The sequence below is a fragment of the Indicator indicator genome, chromosome 11, assembly GCF_027791375.1.
Source record: "Indicator indicator isolate 239-I01 chromosome 11, UM_Iind_1.1, whole genome shotgun sequence".
NCBI lineage: Eukaryota > Metazoa > Chordata > Aves > Piciformes > Indicatoridae > Indicator > Indicator indicator.
The window spans coordinates 5528158-5546849 of NC_072020.1; the positions used below are offsets into that span (position 1 = coordinate 5528158).

The following is an 18692-nucleotide window of genomic DNA, read 5'->3' on the forward strand; positions in this document are numbered from 1 at the left end:
AAAGTAATTTTACAGTAGGAGAAGGGATGGTCACCAAGCAGGAACGCTTATGGCTACGCTGAGTGACATCATGCAGGATGCTGTACTCAGCATGCTGTCTGCACCAAACCCAGCCTTAGCCAATATTCTTCCAGACCAAGCATATTTAGCAGCAGACTGTAGATGACAATGAGGAAATCAGTCCATCCAACAGGGGCTTTGCTTAGAAATACCTTTATTTTATAAAGCCACAGTTTGTTCTGTAAAGTTTTACCACACTTATAAAAAAGGGGATGACAATTTTGAGGGAGAAAAGAAAGGCTGAAAACATTTCCTGTAATTCAGGGTTACACAAAGGTTATATTTATAATATATATGTATTTATCATTTGGAGTCAGCAGAGATGAAACTGCACCAGGCGGGCAGCTGTGGGTCATATCTCAGAGACTTGCTCATGTCCTACAAAGAGCGTTTCTTGGCAGAAGGGGTTCACCAGCACCATCCCACTGTCGCGGTAGTCACCATTGGCAGGGGAGCGAGGCTCAGAGAGGTGGTCCTAGGACAAAGACAGAGAAGCAGGGTGAGCACTTCATGCCCCTCACCTTCCATGAGCACACAGGGCACTTGACTCCAAAGTGGGGGTAATGAAGCAACTGTGAGTGCTTGTCTACACACATAGCAGAAGTTCCTTTCTGAACAGCTTATATTCCATTTTATTTAATGAGTTAGCCAGCTGATCTTAAAATCATAAGCATTTCGCCACTGTTTCTGGCTGTTAAATACCTCTGAACTAAGCCAAATTGTTCTTGTCTCTCTCTGAAGCCAGAGAACACATCTATCAGTAGGCTCACCTGCCTGTATTAGAGTAATTCCACTGAACCAGTCAGATGCTGATGAGTACACACCACTACTACACACTCTCAATATGCTGATGTTTTGATTCCTTACATACTGGAGACACTCATCCTCTGAATTAGTATTTGAGAAGCTACAGACAACTCCTAAGGCATAAATGCACATTTCTTTGCATTAGTAACATCCACTACCTGCTTTATCTGGTGCTGGATTGTGCTGGGACATGCACAACAGATTATAAGGATTGGCCATCAGTAACAAGCCAGCCCAAAGACCTGTCTGAAGCAGCCACAGAACGTCCATGAGCTCAAAAGGAAGAGAAACCCAGGAATAAATTTCCCTGGAGATGGTCAGCTCCCAGGACCACCCAGCAATATAGGATGTCTGTGATGGCTGGGAACAGGGTGGCAGTCTGCCCTTGGTGACACATTTCTCCTATCTCACACATGTGCAGGGTGAGTTCTTCTCCCAGAGCTGCTTCCCTGAATATGCATGGGGATTGCAAGGCTTTATTAATCTGACTCCCTCTCCCCTTCTCCTAGCACGGCTGCAGGTACACTTTTCAGATACTAGTGCTGCAGGTGAGGTACCTCTGAAGTCTCCAGGGACTGGATCTCTCTTGGTAACTCTACAGCATGCCTGTTGAAGTAGTCCATGGTAATAGCGTTATTCCAATAACTCAGGTTGTTTTCTGGGTTAGATGTCTTTTTCCTCCTCCTCATGCAGCAGACTGTCAGCAGAACTGCTGTCGATAGAAACGTCAAAAATTTGGTTATTTCCTAGCAAAAAGGACTCATCAGTACTGTGGATTCTTTTTTTTTTTTTTTTGTGCTTAGGAGAGGGCTGGTGACCTTCACTCAGACAATTCACTCTCAGTCAGATCTAGCTCTCTCCTAACAAACCCCACACAATTCATTCAGAACCTGGGCCAAGCAGATGAGGCTTTGGGATTGGCAGAATGTGCAGTTTGTTTTTACTTACATTTTGTTGTGAGTTTAGGATCTTCAAGCTGTGGCTGCCTGGCTAATGAAAAGCTTTGGTGTTCTAACTGCTGGCACTTTAATACGTCAGCAGAGCTTTACAGACCCCCTAATCCAGAGAGCACTCTCTGGGGACTGCAAAGGTGTGCCCCCTCCCAGAGCTTTTCTGCTACCAGTGTGTTCAGACATGAGCACATTGGAAAACAGGCAGTGAGAGACACCTGTCCTAGGCTCCAATACCACATGAGTGAATGCACATGGTTGTGCATCTTCAGTACCAAAGACCTGGGGTTTAGGAGCTGGAAAGCTGGTGATATTGAGTCAAGAGAGATGTCTGCTTCTTCCAGTGGGAAGTGGCCCTGCCATGTGCAGGTACAGTCACTGTATAGCAGTAATGCTGTCCCTCCATCTGACTTCAGTGCACATGAGCAAATGGATGGGCTCCTGAGCTTCCCCAAACAGAATGTGTTTGAGCAGAAGGCTGTCTGCCTAAGCTGCCCCAATTCAAAGCAGAGGAGACCTGATTGAAGAGGGAGAGAGAAGAGAGCAGGGCTATTCCCTCTTCAGCTCAGCTACTCTTTGTGGGCATATTTTAATGGAGTTAACATAGCTAACATAGGACTGCTGCCTTCTAGAACAATACCAGGGGTTTTTGACATGTCAGCCATAAACTGTATTGCATGCAATCACAGAATGGTTTGAGTTGAAAGGGACCTTAAAGATCATCCAGTTCCAACACCCCTGCCATGGGCAGTGTCAAATGCTTTACAGAAGCCCAGGTAGATGACATCAGTTGCTCTTCCCTTGTCCATTGATGCTGTAATTCCATCACAGAAAGCCACCAAGTTGGTCAGGCAGGATTTGCCCTTAGTGAAGCCGTGTTGGTTACCACCAATCACCTCCTCTTCATTTTCCATGTGCCTTAGCAAGGCCTGCAGAAGGATCTGCTTCATGATCTTGCTGGGCAGACTGACTGGCCTTTCTTTTTTCCCTTGTTGAGGATGGGGGGTGATGTTTCCCCTTTTCCAGTCAGCAGAGACTTCACCAGACTGCCAGGACTTTTCAAATATGATGGACAGTGATTTGGCAACTTCACCTGCCAGTTCCCTCAGGACCTGTGGGTGGATCTTGTTTGGCCCCATAGACTTGTGAACCATCAGGTTCTTTAGATGGTCTTGAACCTGCTCTTCCCTTATAGTGGGTGGATCTTCCTTTTCCCACTCCCTACCCTTGTCTCTGGAGCTTGGGCAGCACAGCTGGAGCCCTTGCTGGTGAACACTGAGGCAAACTAGTCATTGAACACCTCAGCCTTCTCTGTGCCCCTGATGACCAGGTCTCCATCTTCCTTTCAGAGAGGCTCACATCTTCCCTAGCCTTCTTTTTGTCCCTGATGTACCTGAAGAAATCCTTCTTACTCCCTTTTACATCCCTAGATAGAGTTCTATCTGTGCTTTTGCTTTTCTAGCCTGATGTGAGGTACACAGGGAGGTACCCAGCTCCACTGGAGGGCGTGGACAGAGCAGACAGACAGCCTTTTCCCACAAAGCTGGTTTCAATTCTTCATTTCCACTGTGGGGCCATGGTTACATTCCTCTTGTCTAAATGCCTCTAGCTTTATCCTGAGGCTTCTTTTGCATTTTTTATTAAAGGCTTCCACTGTGCTATCAGAAATGTCCCCCATGCAAACCAACTTCAGCCTCTTCTTGGCCTACAAGAAGACCCAAGTGGTGTTATGTTGCATTTCTTGGCTCTTCAATCATTCATGTGGCTCTCTTCTAATTTTCCAGTCTTTCTCTTTCAAACATAGGCCACCAGGATATAAACCATGTGAAATACTGGCCTTGCACATGTGGTATAACGGGATCTGAGCAACTCCCTGCAGTTTCCTGATAGTCTTTTGTCTTTTAACTCGTTTACTTATTTTGCCAGTCTTACAGAGCTGCACACCTTCTTCCCCACCCTCTAGCTACCACATAAGGCACAATACCAACACAATACCAGCACACCTGAAAGCTGCAGGCACTTAAAATTGTCAGGAAACATTCAGACCAGAAGATGTTAATTTACTTCTACTTATGTCCACAGATCACAAGATAAACAAAGTTTCTACAGAATCCTTTCTTCAGTGACTAAAACAGTGAGGTTTCTACATTTCTTGGAATTTTCCTCATTCACTGTGGCCATCTATAGCGGTACAGCCTCAGCTGTGATACAGGCTTTGATTATTTGCCACAGCTGCTCAAATCTGGAGACAGGATACTCTTCTCCAGCTCAGCCTCAGCTCACTGCTGGGGCTTAGACTCAGAATTTGGGATCTCTCTTCAGACTAGGAAGCAAAGGTTCTTAGGTTTTGTGATGGAGAAAGTGGGTGAGATAATTTTGGAAAGCATCCCAGTGCACAAAATGTGAGCTAAGTGGGGTTAGGTCCAAGGCAATTTTTCATATCTTTCAGTTTTGCTGACACCTGTGTTCAGAGGCCCAGCCTTCCTCTTGTGTTTTCCTGTGTCAGCAGAACTGACTGAATGAATTCACTTCTCTGCATCTGATTTGCAAGTTTTTATTCTTCCACGTTTTATTGTGTCACTCTGTAATTACAGAGGTATAAGCACTGGGAGACCAAGGACCAGGACATTGGGGTTTGAAACAAGTTCATATCGTGTCTTGCTCTGCATTGCAGAGATGGGCACCCACACACACACAAACACCCATGCACAAAAACATTCAGGCTGTCTGAAGGGCACAGCAGAAACAGCTGCAACCTTTGACATGCAGAAAATACTGGTGTCAGTGTTCTGTATGCCTGTGCTTTCCTGGGAATGCAATGCCACACAAGCCTACGTTTTTGCAGCCGTCAAACAGCTTTAGCAACATTGCCTCCATTATTCATACCATGGAACAGGTATCAAAAGGTAAAACCATTTCCCCAGGCTCGGGGAGCAGTTGTGGCTCATGCAGTCCTAACGAGGGCATGACTTTTCTGACTAGCCTTTTAAAGAACTGCAGTGGGACTCAAGACACCTCTACAGCCTTAAAGAAATATGTACTGAAAGGGTGGGGAAGCTAAACCCCATTTCTTACTTCAGCAGCTGAGTTCCTGGGGCCCAGCACTTCAGGCTAGTGCTATAGCCACTGAGCTGGGCCATCATCACGGCAGGTAGGACCTGCCAGTCCTTAGTGGGGCTCAATAAATGGCCTGTGGTTTCCTGCACTGAGCTGCAAATCCCCATGGCAGGAACAGAGCAAGTGAGGAGCCATGGCAGGGTCTTTTGTCTGCGAGGGGAAGCGCAGCATCCCTGGCACCCTTGGAGCAGAGATGAGGAGCCAAGGGCTCTCTAGCAGGTCACTTGCCCTGCAGTGGAAGTTACAGCATGCACAGGTTCTTGTTCAACAGGTGCTGGTCAGTTAAAGTTGTGACAGCGGGCAGCACGTGGGGCCCTACACATCACAGAGGCATAGAGGTGTTTGCAGCGCTGTGGTTTGGTTTTCCCTCTGAGGAGTATGAGCAGCATAAGCTGTGCCCAGAAGCCCCCTGAGAAAGAAGGCTTCTCCAGTCTCCCTGACATCCCCCATGCAGGGAAGGGATTCTGGGGAAAGGCACAGGGACTGCTGGCAGAGGAGAGATGCACTGGTCACTGCACAGCTCTGTGAGAGCTCTGCAAACAGCCCTGCTGTGAGCTCAGTGAACTCCCTCCTCAGCAGCAGCAGCAGCAGCAGAAGGCAGCAGACTTGAGCAGAACCCTGCAGCTGTGCAGCTGTGCCTGGGCTCTGGCTGCCTCTCCTCACCTTCCAGCTCTTGCCAGGCTGTTGGCCTTTCTCACAGGTGTCTCAGCAACAGCTCAGGACTTGCTGTCCTCTTGAGGGCCAGTAGCCCCAAAGATGTCAGCTGGAGCACAGAGCAGCCAAGCCACAGCTCCAGGGCAGCAATAACCTCCTGTGACAGGAGTTCTCTGTGACTTTGTGTATGGCTTGTTTCTTTCTAAGGCAGCTTCGAGACTTAATATTGTGGGGCTGAGTCTCTGCATCACACCAATCTCCCCCTTCCAGCATCCCAGGGCAGCAGCAGCAGGGCAGTGTTTACACACCAGAAGCAACAAGCAAACGCCTGTGTGAGGCCTTTGTCACCAGCTGCAAGGCGCCTGTGCCCGGGAGGTGGCGACAGTCCCCTTCCCACACTGCACTCCCCAGGCAGGTCACCGCACACCCCCACAGCTTACACCACACACTGCACACCCCACAGTTTATAGCACATACTGCACACTCCCCACACACACCTTACACCTGTGCCTGAGGGTGAGGCAATACAGTGCCCCTCCAGTGTGCATCTTGATAAGGTGCTGTAGATTACTGGACCTTACTTTTTTGCTGCAGAAATAACCTGTGTCTGTACAACAGCATGGTTCAAACAGGCTAGCCTCTGGATGAAAGCAATTCCCTAGGTACTTTAGCCAGACCCAAAACATTTCCATTTAAATGCCTGCCTACCATTCATTTAAACTTGGAGACATGTCTGAGGATCTCCAGAATTTAGGAGAGTCTCACTGAAGTCCCTCCCCAGAAATGTGGCCCTGAAAGCAGGACTTTAGTATCTGACTCATGCAAACACTCAGCTGGATTAGAGCTGCCACAGATCATTGCCATGGATTGTTTTCTAAATCACATTTGCCTTCTGAAAAACACACAACTCCCAAAGACAAGAACCAAAACAGACAGAGTCAGGTGAACACTGACTGTTAGGGCACAGGTGGGAAGAAGAAAGTTTAAACACCACTACTCAATGAATATTCTTTAGAAGTCCTGCCAAAAAGCCATTATTATTAATGATAATAATAACTAGTTGATATATGGCACATTGCAGGCAGGCACACACCAATTCACACAGTGGTTAGGCTTTTCGTGCAGGATTATACTGTGTGGTTTGTATTGGGACACTTTCTATCCACATAAACTCTCTTTATGAATATTGCCCCAAGACATAATGCTTGTAAGAATTTATTTGATCCTCTGCATCTACTGGTTGGTAGACAAGGCACTGTTCATCAGATCACCAACCATCATTGTTTCCCAGCACGTGTTTGCTGTATCCCAGTTTCTCCTCTCCAGCACTTGCAGAAGTACCTACGTACACTCTGCTTTGCTCTTTATTTTGATTGCCCAGCTTTAGATTTAACCTTGATTCTCACTTCTAGCTCTAACCAAATTTGCAGTAGCAGAAATGATGGTCCCAGAAGTACAGGCTTAACAGACAGCAATGTACTGTTCTAAACAACTGTCTAGAACCTCACATGCCTCTTCTGAGGTGTGAGCTGAAACGAGGAGGTGGCCAAGCACTGGAGCAAGTTCTCCAGGGAGGCAGTCATGTCCCCAAGCCTGTTGGTGTTAAAGAAGTGTTAGAAGTTAAAGAAGGACAATACTCTTAGAGACACGGTTTAACTTTTAGGTTGCCCTGTACAGAGCCAGGAGTTGGACTTGATGCTTCTTGGGTCTCTTCCAGATAAGGATATTCTGTATGATAAGACAATTCCAACATTTGCAGCTGCTGGAAGGATTAGTGTGGTCCCTCCATCTCCAGATGTGTATTCCTGAAGGTCTCATGCTTGTCAGATCCTGTGGGGAGCTGATTCAGCTCACTGAGTGGACAGAAATTACCAAAGAGCAAAATGAATATTTTTTTCCACTCTAGCAATCTGAAAGGGTCTCAGGGAGGTGTCTGTGAGGCCCAGGCTAAAGAATAGGGGAAGGATCAGGTGAGGGCAGGAGAGAGCAGCACTGGGCCTTTCTTCTGACAGGATTAAGCAGTGTGAGACAGGCTAGGTCAGAGCGTCTGTAAATAACAGAATTCATATTCAGTGTTGGTTGCTACCCTTTAATGTTTCCTAGGCAGCAAAGGTTGGGAAATGTTTGGGTTTGTTTCATTCCATAAAGATCAGCATAATCACACCTTGCACCAGTGACATCCCAGACCGTATCTATGTTTGTCTCACCTTGCTGATATAGCTAAGAAGGGAACACCTGAGCACCCACTCACAGCTTTCTCATCATTTCTCATGTATGTTTTGTAACTAAGTCAAATGACAAGATCCCAAGCCAGCTCTGGGAACCCAGCCTGCCCTGGCCCAGCACGTGGCTGGCTGTGGAAGGCCAGGATTTCAAACTCCTCCTGCTTCCTCAGCAACTGCGAAGTCAGAATCAAAACAAAGGAAACCAGCACCTTGGTTACCAGAGTTTAAAATCTGATAGTTCATAAACTGCCTGCAGTGAGAGATTTCACTGCACTGGCAAACTGGTGTTTCCCAAGGTGTAAGTCATTACAGCTGTCAATAATCCTCTGGGTCAGCAGTGGGCTTTTAAAACCCAGTTCTGGCCAAGCAGATAGCAGCTCCTAGATTAAAGACTTGTACCATTTTCAGTCACCAGTAAAGCTGAAGTAAAGCTGCTTCACCTTCTAGAGTTGTTCAGCCTTGTGTTACACCCTTAGATGGAGAGCCCCAAAAGACAGTAACAGAGCAAGCATGCTTTGAGGGTGAACCCTCCAGCCCTGCATTTTGAAGCTAAGCACTTTGGTCAGTCAGTGTGGTATCTAAGTGATTGCTTCTCCATCTCAAGATGCCCTGCCTCTGTTAGCTCTCCAATTGGTCCTTGAATCATGGGCCAAAATCTGAATTTTAAGGACAGAGAAACCAAAATAAAAGGGCAATTAACTTACAACAAGAGGATATAGGTACGCTGATAGCCAGAATGATCCAGGCAATGTCCATCTTGCTGAGACAGATGGTTGCTCTGTGCTGGGGTTTGTCCCCCTCGGTGACATGAGAGATGTTTCCTTGCACTCCAGGTTTCCAGGTCCCAGCAGGAACCAGTCTGTTTAGGAAGTTCCCAGTGGCAGTGGATCCAGCTGTGGAAATGGAGCTGGACAACCTCGTGGCAGGTACTGCGGAGAGAGTGCTGCCCAGCAAGGTGGTGTTGGTCACCACGCCGTGTTGTGTCACTGGGGGTCCCTTGGGCTCTCCCACTGCTGGGGAGGAAATGTTGACATCAAAACTGGTCTGAACCGAGTGACCCGCTGCTGCTGTGGCAGATCCAGGGCCAGCAAACACAGGGACATTGGTACTGAGATTCAGGGTCACCCAAGAGTTGTTTTTGCTCAGCATATCCCATACACCATAGTGGGTGGGTTTAAAAGGCACCGACACTGCTTCAGGATCAGCTGATGGTCCAGCAGTTGTGGTGGCAAAATCTGCCTCCTGCACCGCCAGCTTGGCCCCATCCTCTTGCTCCGCTTCTCCAAGGCTTCCTGAGGTGTTGCGGCGTGGGGAAGGGTCTGGGTGTTCAGTTCTTGCCAGACCCCTGCCACTCGCATGGCTGGGCGCCGCACTCTGGGGCTGGAATGGGCGCTCCGTGAAAGGGCTCCTCAGGGTGGGGAAGGGAGAGTGTAGGCTTGTCTTTAGGTAAGGCGCTGAGGACTCCGTGAAGTTGCCTTTGAACACCTGGAAGATTTTCCCCTTGGGGCGAGTCTGTGCTGAGTACAGGGCACTCCGGTTGTGTGAGTGGTAGGTGCCCTCCTGGCCCAGGTGAGGGCTGCCTGCTTGCTTTTGCCCAGTGGAAGGGGCTGTCTCTGCCAGGCTGACGGGGTGGGCAATGGTGTAAGAGGACGTGGGAAGGGGCTCTGACGTGTGGTGGCCTTTGTGGCGAGGCGTTGTTCCCATGGCTGTGACAGTGTCCATCGGGAAGCCCTGAGAGGAGGAGATGGTGGGAGACAGTACCTGAACAGAAAACACCAGCTCTTCTGTCAGTGCCAAGATCAGCAGAACACCTGCAGGAACAAACACACAGAGGGTGAGATAGGGCAGCCACCAGTGCACTGCCAGCAGTGGTGTGGCTTGCACAGCTGGCAGGAAGGACTATCTGCCGTGCTCTGCAGGAGGACCGAATAGTTGGCAGCCAACTGTGTCAGCTTCTCTGGGAAAGTAGGGAGACAAAGGAAAACTTACAGGGGCTGCAGAGGTCCCGTGGCTGTGGGAATGGTGAGGTGGGAATGGGAAGGTTGCAGAAAAAGCAGGGAATCTTTGTGGCAAAGGGAGAGAGCAGAGTGCTTTAGAGTGTCATAGGCAGGAGACTTCTCTCTAGAAGCTACAAAGTGTCCTACTCTTTAGAGACAGAAACAAAAGAGAACTTAATTTTTGTTTTGGCCTCCAGATGAATGTCTGCATCATGATGGGGAACCTTAGACTGCTCATCCTCCTGGATGCAAAATCTTCAAGCTGGCTGCCTCTCATCCTGGATGCCATTAATAAATCTGGTTTTGTGAGACAGCAGTTGCTGAGCCCTTGTTAAAAATTTGGTCAAGAAGGGACATACGATGAGAGGGCTTCCGGGGTTCCCCATGCTGTCCTTTACTTAGCAGCTTCTAAAAACCTAGCCACTTATTTCAGAGCGTGAGATGTGGAGAATCTGCAGCTGTTAAAAATAAACAAGAGAGTGTAGCTAGCACAGCCACTTCAAAAAGCCACACGGCACTCAGGGGCCTGACTCCATCTAACACAAGTGCCCTTCATACCTCTGCACAAACCTGTTCTGTGCTCACGTGTGCTGGGGGGCTGGATTGTATGAAACTGCCTCCTGACACAGCCTGAGGGTCATTTAATGAGGTGCCAGATGCCCACCACTGGGAACATCAATTCTTCCACTGAGTCCTATTTCAGATAATGGATGTGGGCACCTGCAGTAGCGTAAGTCTCCCCAGGATGCAGAGCTGACACACTGTGAGTTGGCGTGACCTGCAGGGACCACATCAGTCACAGTCACCATTTCCATATGTTGAAGCTGCTAAGGGCACTGTGAGGCTCTGCCCACTACGAAGCACATGGAAGCACACCCTTTGCACAGCCCACTGAGCAGCATCAGATAGCACTGCTAGCACCATGCTAGTGTGAATTTCAACCAGCAGCAACAAGGTGGAAAATGCTTTCACAGTCTTAACAAATCAGGGAGATGTGTTGGGCCAAGCTGCAGGGCTTCCAACAAAGACTGTGGAGTACCCTCCTGCCCCCTTATCTCCACCCTCCTCAGGTTTGCCAGCTTTCTCTGTGAGCACTGCAACACCATTCAGCTCTACCACACTTGGAAATATCTGTCATGGGCACAAGCAGAAAAGGAAGACATGGACTTGAGAAAATGAGAGAGGATCTCCAATTAGGTGTCCACTGGGCCCTAGGGCTCTCTTGCACGTTGGACAGACTCAAGTGCAAATGCCAAGAAATGCGTTTATTCTGGGTCCTGCTCTTCATTCACACCCAACTGCAAGCAGTGCAGTGCACACAGCAAACACCGACCCAAGAATGAGGATCTGTTCCTCTCACCCATCTCAATGCTCTACTTTGGTCACTGTCATTTCTGAACCAGAACAGTGCAGAACTCTGCAGCAAGCAAAATTCACCTGGCCTTGCCTCAGCAGCTTCCTCTCACTGCCTGATGCTACCATTAGCTCATGTGTTTTTTAAATTTCTGAAACAGGTATCTCTGCCAAGTAAACCATCATCTAGGGTACTGCTTCCCAATTCCTAGCCAGCCACAGACATGATCTTAGCAGAACATCTAGGCAAAGACCGGATTCTGCACACTGAGATGCAAGCAGGAAAGCAGATTGTGCTGTTCTTGAGGAGCATCACTCTTGCAAGTGAAAGGCAGGCTTCACACTTTTGGCAGCACTTATCCTGAGGTCAAGGTCAAAACAGATATTCTAGTGTCCATATGGCTAATATTTCATGCCAAGACAAGTTGCTGCCACAGAACAAATGCAAAGAAAAAGGGATGATGATTTATTTGGGATTTGGGATAATGTTTTGGGAAATTTAAGGCCTGCAGTTTTGAGCACGTAAGACAGAAGTGCACTGACGAATCTTACGAGGCATTAGATACCAGGATTGTCATGCCTGATAAAATCCTTGGGTGTTCTTTGTATAACTGCTTTCTCTCACACCTCGCACACAGAAAAACATCTCTGTTGGGTTCATGTTTTCCTCCAGAATATTCCTTTAGGAATAAGAAAACTATCAGCTTTTCTGCATATTGTGCCCTAGGGTTAGAAACCCTGATCTCTGGCTGAAAATCTGCCTCACATCCATCTCCACTTCCTGAAATACCAATAAATCAGCAGCTTGCTGCGGTACAGATTGATCACCTCTCTGGGGCAGTCTGCAGTCATAGCAGGTCACCACATCAGGCACGAGCAGCCACATGCATTTGGCTCCTACTTTTAGCTCGCTGCTGTATTCAAAGGAAAGAACACATCAAGAACTAATTTCTCTGATAATAAACAACCACCTCCCTGCCATGTGGCTGTTCAGGCTGTGGCACTCAGGTTTTGCTCATCTGCTAGGCTCCCTGTAACAACCTCTGCAGAGCCATCGTGGCCTTGCAAGCTTCTTATACTGTTTCTGTACTGGTTGAATGGACCCCAGTAACTCCTTTAGTGAGAACCAGAAAGGAGCTAGTCTGTGCCCCTAACTACTGGAAAAACATTCAGCCCAGCAGATGATTGTAAAAATGGCCAGGGCTGCATGTCTGGGGAGAGACTTCACAGTGGGCTTTTCTGGCCCCTTTAAGTAGAATTAATTGGCTTTATAACTGGTCAACAGCCAGCTGGAAAGCAAAAGTAAAGCTGGAATGCTCTGCATCATCTCCTTAGCATACTCTGGCTGGATTCATGGTGACCTGATTGCCCAGAGCTCCCACTTACTATTCTATCACTTGAGGATATGCAATGTCTTAAAAATGGGGCTCTTATTGAGGACCCTGATATTAGAATGCCCTGTTTGGTGACTTAAGCCTAGGGAAATGATGCTCTTAGCTTCTCTACTAAGGCACAGAAGGATTTGTTACAGAAACTGTCTTAACCAAACCCCTTCAAATTTCTTCCCTTCCCAACCTCTGCTTCACCAATGCAACTGCCCTGAGAAAAGGGCCATGGTGGTTATGACACCCATTGTCCCACAGTGCCTCAGCTTACCCTCAGACTGCCCCTGAAAGGAAACTTTCTGGTTGCCATCAATTTGTCATGGACAAAGTTTTGATATCCCAGCTGAAATGGTACAGAGCAGATGATCTTGGTCAGTTCAAAGCACAGCCCTGCAGCTCTTTGTCAAAGCCTTTGCTTTTGGCTGCCTAAGACTCTTAGGACTGATCTTACTCAAGAGTGTGAGCCCTTTGGGGTAAGGACTGGCAGTCCTCACTGTCTGCTAGCATTATGTTCATACAGACTGATGTAAGCATATTCTAGCAAACAATAATAATTAATTCTGTTGTCAAAGGTCAGGCCACATCATTAAGCTTTTTCATAAGAGGCCATTTCTATGGTATTGGAGCTTATGCTCAGACGGGGTCAAATGGATTTGGCTTCTAAATGCTGTGCATCAAATTCCCACTTTTGGAGTCTAATTTTATGACTACATTAAAACCACTCAAGCCTAATGAAAAAGCTGATTGACCTGACAGCTCTGTGGTATGAACTGTGTCATCCCCTGGTCTTGCACAGTGCACCAAGGAGTATTAAGTAAATGATGAATTAACTAAAAGATGAAGCAAAGCAGAATGACAGCAGTGTACACACAGGGTGCTGATGTGCATTTAGCCATAAAGACTTCTTCCTGACAACATGGTGCAACGGTTCACATCTCAACAGGATCTCCCTGCAGTGCTTCTTCCCATTGGATGCTCACACAAGCTGTCCAGAAGTGGTGTGTATGGTGAAGGAGCTCTTTACAGCACTGTTTTCAAAAGGCTGCAGCTGAGATCCTTAGTCAGTCTCAGAAAAGTTGGCAGTTAGGATGATTTTGCCTTCCCAGGCTATGAAACCCTCAGGGTCCTACTATTTGGGCACTTCTTCATGACCCTTTTATTTGCACTCAGGAGGCAGAACTGCCTCCTTCTAATCCAGAAAAACAGTGACTTGGGCCCCAGTAGCTGGCATTCCCTGTTTTATCTCAGGACCCTGAGAGCTCCTGCTGGGAGGCAGTGCGTTGGCACAGAACACCAGTAAGAGGTTCCATGTAGGAGTTACTGGTGACTGGTGCTGCGTGTGACATTCAGTGGGCACTTGGAGAGCAGCCCTTCTGCATGGCATGGCAGAGTAGGCATGTGGCTGGGGAGGCAGCTGCCATACTCAGCCTCCCCAGGCAGCCCCTTTAGACAACACAAACTTATGTAACTCCTGCTCCAAAGCCTCTGGAAAGGTTCCCAATGACTTTCTCGGGCTTTGGACCAAGTCCCAATGACCAAAGACACAGTGGAAACTTTTGAGCTGCACATTCCCATCTTCTACAGCAAATGGACATGCTGAGATCAGTCTGGTGTCTGACCCCTTCTGGCTTCTGCTGCCTCAGACCTTGCAGCAAGACAAGCAGAACCCCGAGCAGTACCTGGCAAACATTTTTTGCTTTAGGAAGAGCTTTTGGTGCAAGCTGTACTCATTATTTCAGACTGCTGTGGGCAAGGGAAGCAAAGGGAGCCATCCTAGAAAGGACTTACTATCTACAGACCCACACACAGGCAGTGCATGGGATACTGAGGCTTCTCTCTGCTTCTCACAGTTTTGACTTACTAATAGCAAGAGAAGGTTGTGTAAAGCCTGTTCAGAGCAATGGCAATGTTACTGTAAAGAAAGCTTTCTTCACAACACCATTAATTTCTCGTGTCTCTCAGCCAACCAAAACCATTTCAGGGAGCAAAAGGAATCTTCAATGACGGAAATTGTGCAGAAAGTCTCTATTATTACTTCTCTTGTGGTCATTTTTGTGATGGTAATTTCTTTGTCAAAGCAGTATGATTTTCACTCACAGCAAAGCAGCCTCAGTACAAAGAGTTAAATAAATTTCATCTCCATTACTGGTGGCAGAACTGAGGGAAGCAAAAGTAGGTTACTCTGCACAGAAAATTCTCTTCCCTGCCTGTCAATCAGTGGCTGTCATGCCAGAACTCCCAAACCTTAACTTAGAAGTTCTTTCCTGTTTTCTCTTGTAAGCATTAGACAGGGTGATCATTCTCCACCTCAACACAGGAGGCATTTGGTAAAACATAGGAAAGCAGAGGCACGGATCAGAACTCCATTTACAGGAACACAGCCCAGCATCAGCGGAAGCTGTGGACATCACATGCACAAACACAAATGAAGCACTGCTTGCTGGCACTCCCTGTGCAGCTGCAGCAACGGGAGCCATCCATGGCTTTCATCTGGCAAGATGTCCTGGTTCCTGAACCACATAAAAACATTGCCTCTAAGATGAACTTCCTCCACAGATTGCCAGAGAGTGACCTGTAAAGCACAATTCCTTTGTGGCCTCCCGGGAGGTACACAAACGGTGATACAAATAGGACAGTGTCAGCTAGTCACAGAGCAGGCAGCTCCTGATTCATCCTCACCCTGCACCAGGGTCCCTGAGGAGCTGGGAGCAGTCGCTTTAGAAACGCTTCCAAGCCCCTGTTCATCCCGAACCCATGCCAACATCTGAGCTGTGCAACCCTGCAGAGAGGCTGCCTGGCAATCTAGGACAATGGTAATTACTGAGAGCAGGGCAAGAGGAAGAGAGAGCCTGGCTCGAACTGCTTCTTTGAGGTAATCACTTACCTGAAAATATCATTTGGACTTTTCAGCAGACATCCTCACCTGCTCACATCACACAGATCAGAAGCTTCATCCCTCAGCAGAGAAAGGAAAAATACATCTCCCTGGTAAGGCAGCTGCAGGCAGGAGTTGCTGTTGTTGCTGGAAGTGGTTTGGAGGAATGAGGACAGCAGCAGCCCATGCAGGCGTGTCTTGCAGAGCTGTGCAGCGCCAGGGCTCGTTTCTTTACGGAGCACCTTTGCTACTGCAAGGCAGCGTTACTGCCTGAGCCAGTGCCCCTCCTGCCAGCACATCTAACGGCTGCTTGGTATTCCAGCGTGCTTCCCCATCAAGCCCTGATGCCGTTTGCCTGACATGGGTCTATTCAGACGCCAGAGGAGCGCTGGCAGTTGTCGCTTTCTGGGAACAAAACAGCAACACGCACCCCAGCTGCACGCCCTTGCGAGGCTGCTCAGCCCCTGCACCCTCCCTTCTGTGCAGCAGGCAGCTTTCTTTTCCTGTGTGGATGGCTGTACAGATCTGCCTCCTGCTTCTGTACCCCCACCAGACTTTCCACTTCATTCAGTTATCTCTAATGATATGAATATTCCTGTCAGAGGGAAATCCCAGGAATGAATTAGGGATCTTCTCTCCTTCTCCATCCCTGGCACTGAAAGGCATGTTCTGCAGTTTGTTCCTTCACTCCTCAGTGGTGAATGAGCAATTTCTACTTTGTAACCACAAAGAACTCTACAGATCCTGTGATTCCTAAAGCTGTAATCCTACCTCACTCTTTCCATTTCTTCTCTTTTCTCTTCCTGGCTTTCTCTCTGGCACAGCTGGGAGTCTGAAAGAACACACTGCCTGGAGAGCACAGAAAGGTGTCCTGTGCAGCCAACTACTCAAAAGGAATGGGGAAACAGTGAGAGTAGTGGGTTGGGGTCTTCCTGAGAGCAGAGTAGGAACCCCCCAGGAGTCAGAGGCAATCCTTACTACTCAGTCTCTGATTCAGAGTCCCTGTGGTATCCAGGGGGGGCTGCAACAGCCTGAGCAGTTTGTTATATGGGCTACTTGCCAAAGTATTTTCTAATACTTTGCTAGACAGAAGCCAGATCCTTCTTTCTCATGGTACCAGGTGGGAGGATCAGGATCCTCTGCTTTCAGGCTTTGGATACAAGCATGTTGCAGCCAGACTTTGATGCCGTGGCCAAATCCCAAAGCAATGATGCTGTGATGGTAGGTTTGAGGTTCAGCAGCACTAGTGGGCCTCTGACAGTGACCCCAGTGCTGACTGCCAGGGACAGAAGCCCCCTGTCAGGAGGCCAGGCAGGTGCATGTATTACACCACAAGTATTTTACCTGCAGTTGCATGAAGCCATGACAAGAACATGGAAAGAGAGAGGACGAATAATAGATTTACTTTGCATTTTTGTGCTCTTGTGCTCCTGTTCCTTTTCTCCCTGCCATTTGCAGCTCACTTTTCACCCTTTCTTTTTTTCAGCCTGAAGGTTTTTCTAAGTAAAGAAATTTAGTGCATTACCAAAAAAAATGGTCCTTGCAAACACCAGCTTGTTTAGCAGTTTCTAGAACTCAGGGCTAATTAAGAGCTTGCTGCTGAAACAGTAATTTAGCATGAAGCTGCAGCTGGTGTAACAAGAGAAGTATGTCACGTATTTTAACCTTCGCTGGAGGATTTGCCACATCTGTAAGTAGTAACTCTCTGTGGATTTCTTTCCTGTGTGCTGTCATGCACGGAAACATCTGGCTCAGAAGTGCACAGCCCATTGCCTGGAGTTTCAGATAAACACTCTTCATAAGCACAGAGACTGTGCACTCCCTTGTCCAAAACCACATGGAATAAACCAAAATAATTTTAAAAGCTCACAAGTGTTCCTTGGGCTGACAGCTCCCTCCACACCCAGAGCTTATCTAGTCCCAGCTTTGCAGTGCACATCCCTTCCTCTCCAGCCTTCCCTTGGCAGCAGTTTTTGTTGGCAGGATGCTGTTGCCAAGGGAGACAGAAAGGATGTGCAGCTGGCTTTTCTTTCACCTGCACTTAATGTTGCTGATCCTGTTTATGTTACTTCAGAACCTCTGGCTTCTAAGAGAGCTACCATAAATGTCACTAGACCTTGTGAAGAGGTTTGACAATGACACAAATAGCTGCGGCCTCTGATGGAAAGCTTAAAATAGGATTTTGTCCACAAGAGGATGGAGTTGGTGTCACAGATGCTGACTCAAGCATGGATATCCATTTCACAAGCAGGAATAAGAAGGGGGAAAGGAAGATTCAAAGTCATCCTAAAAAGGTTTCTGACAGCCCCCTAAAACATCAAGTGACTTCAGATGTGTAAAAGTTTCATGCTCAGTGTAAAGTGGCCCTGGTTCTGGCAGACAGTTCACAGTATTCCCAGAGGGGCTCCTTCTCTTCCCATCAGCCAAAGATGTCACACAGGATGGTGAGCTTTGACTACATGTCCAGTTTTCAGCTGATGAAAACCAGGTGAGGTGAATCCCACTTCGTATCCCTCCATCTGTCACAAAGCAAACTGAGGATTTGTTTAATACAATAAAAGGCTAAAGAAAATCCATGCTTGAAAAGGTGCTTGAAAGCAATCTCTGTGTTGTGATACCTTTCAGGAGAAGAACTCTCCCAGGTCTGGACATTCAGAACCAGTTTCCACTGAACACCAAACAACAAGTCTTAAAGAGCAGCACTTCAGTGGCACAGATTGACTAGAGCAGGGCCTGGCAGCCTTTCTATGGCAATGTATTAGGAAGCATTTTTCTTTCCCACATCAGAGGGTAATGGGCAAGCACTAATTCAGCTGAAGCTCAGAGCTGCTTCCTCTCTCAGAAACAGCATGCTGCTGATCAGCTCTGCCTGACCCTTGAAAGGCAGGAGGCCTGGTGCCTGCTGAACCGGAAAGCAGCAGGTAGGGTGAAGAAGCAGGAGCCAAAAATACCCAACTCCCAGACTGCTGCACTTCTCAAAATCCTCCCACTTGCAGATGGAGATAACCAAGTCAGAGGATTCTGGTTCCAGCACCAGACGCTGTCTTGTCCAAAGCTAATTTCTTCAGGACTGTTTCCAGCTCTAAGTAATTCACACAGACTCACCTGTCAATCAGGGATGCTTCTTCCACACTGAGGATACTCTTTCATTACAGCAGCAGCACTTTTAGTTTGTCTTTTCCAGGGGAACATTGATGGGAACGGGTTTTCTACCCCTGTCTTTCTCAGTAACTTGTGATCCAGCGTACACTGTAGAGAGCCTGATAACT

At 47.7% G+C, this 18692-nt stretch overlaps 1 protein-coding gene across 1 annotated transcript; it reads right to left on the reverse strand.

Moving 5' to 3' along the window:
- Window positions 1-381: 381 nt before the first annotated feature.
- Window positions 382-15464, reverse strand: TMEM108 (transmembrane protein 108). Its single transcript, XM_054385068.1, has 4 exons — window positions 15433-15464; window positions 8518-9624; window positions 1425-1579; window positions 382-535 (listed from the first exon to the last, which is right to left on the reverse strand). The coding sequence occupies exons 1-4, from the start codon at window positions 15443-15445 to the stop codon at window positions 413-415; spliced, it is 1398 nt and encodes a 465-aa protein (XP_054241043.1). The 5' UTR covers window positions 15446-15464; the 3' UTR covers window positions 382-412.
- Between the last annotated feature and the right edge of the window lie 3228 nt (window positions 15465-18692).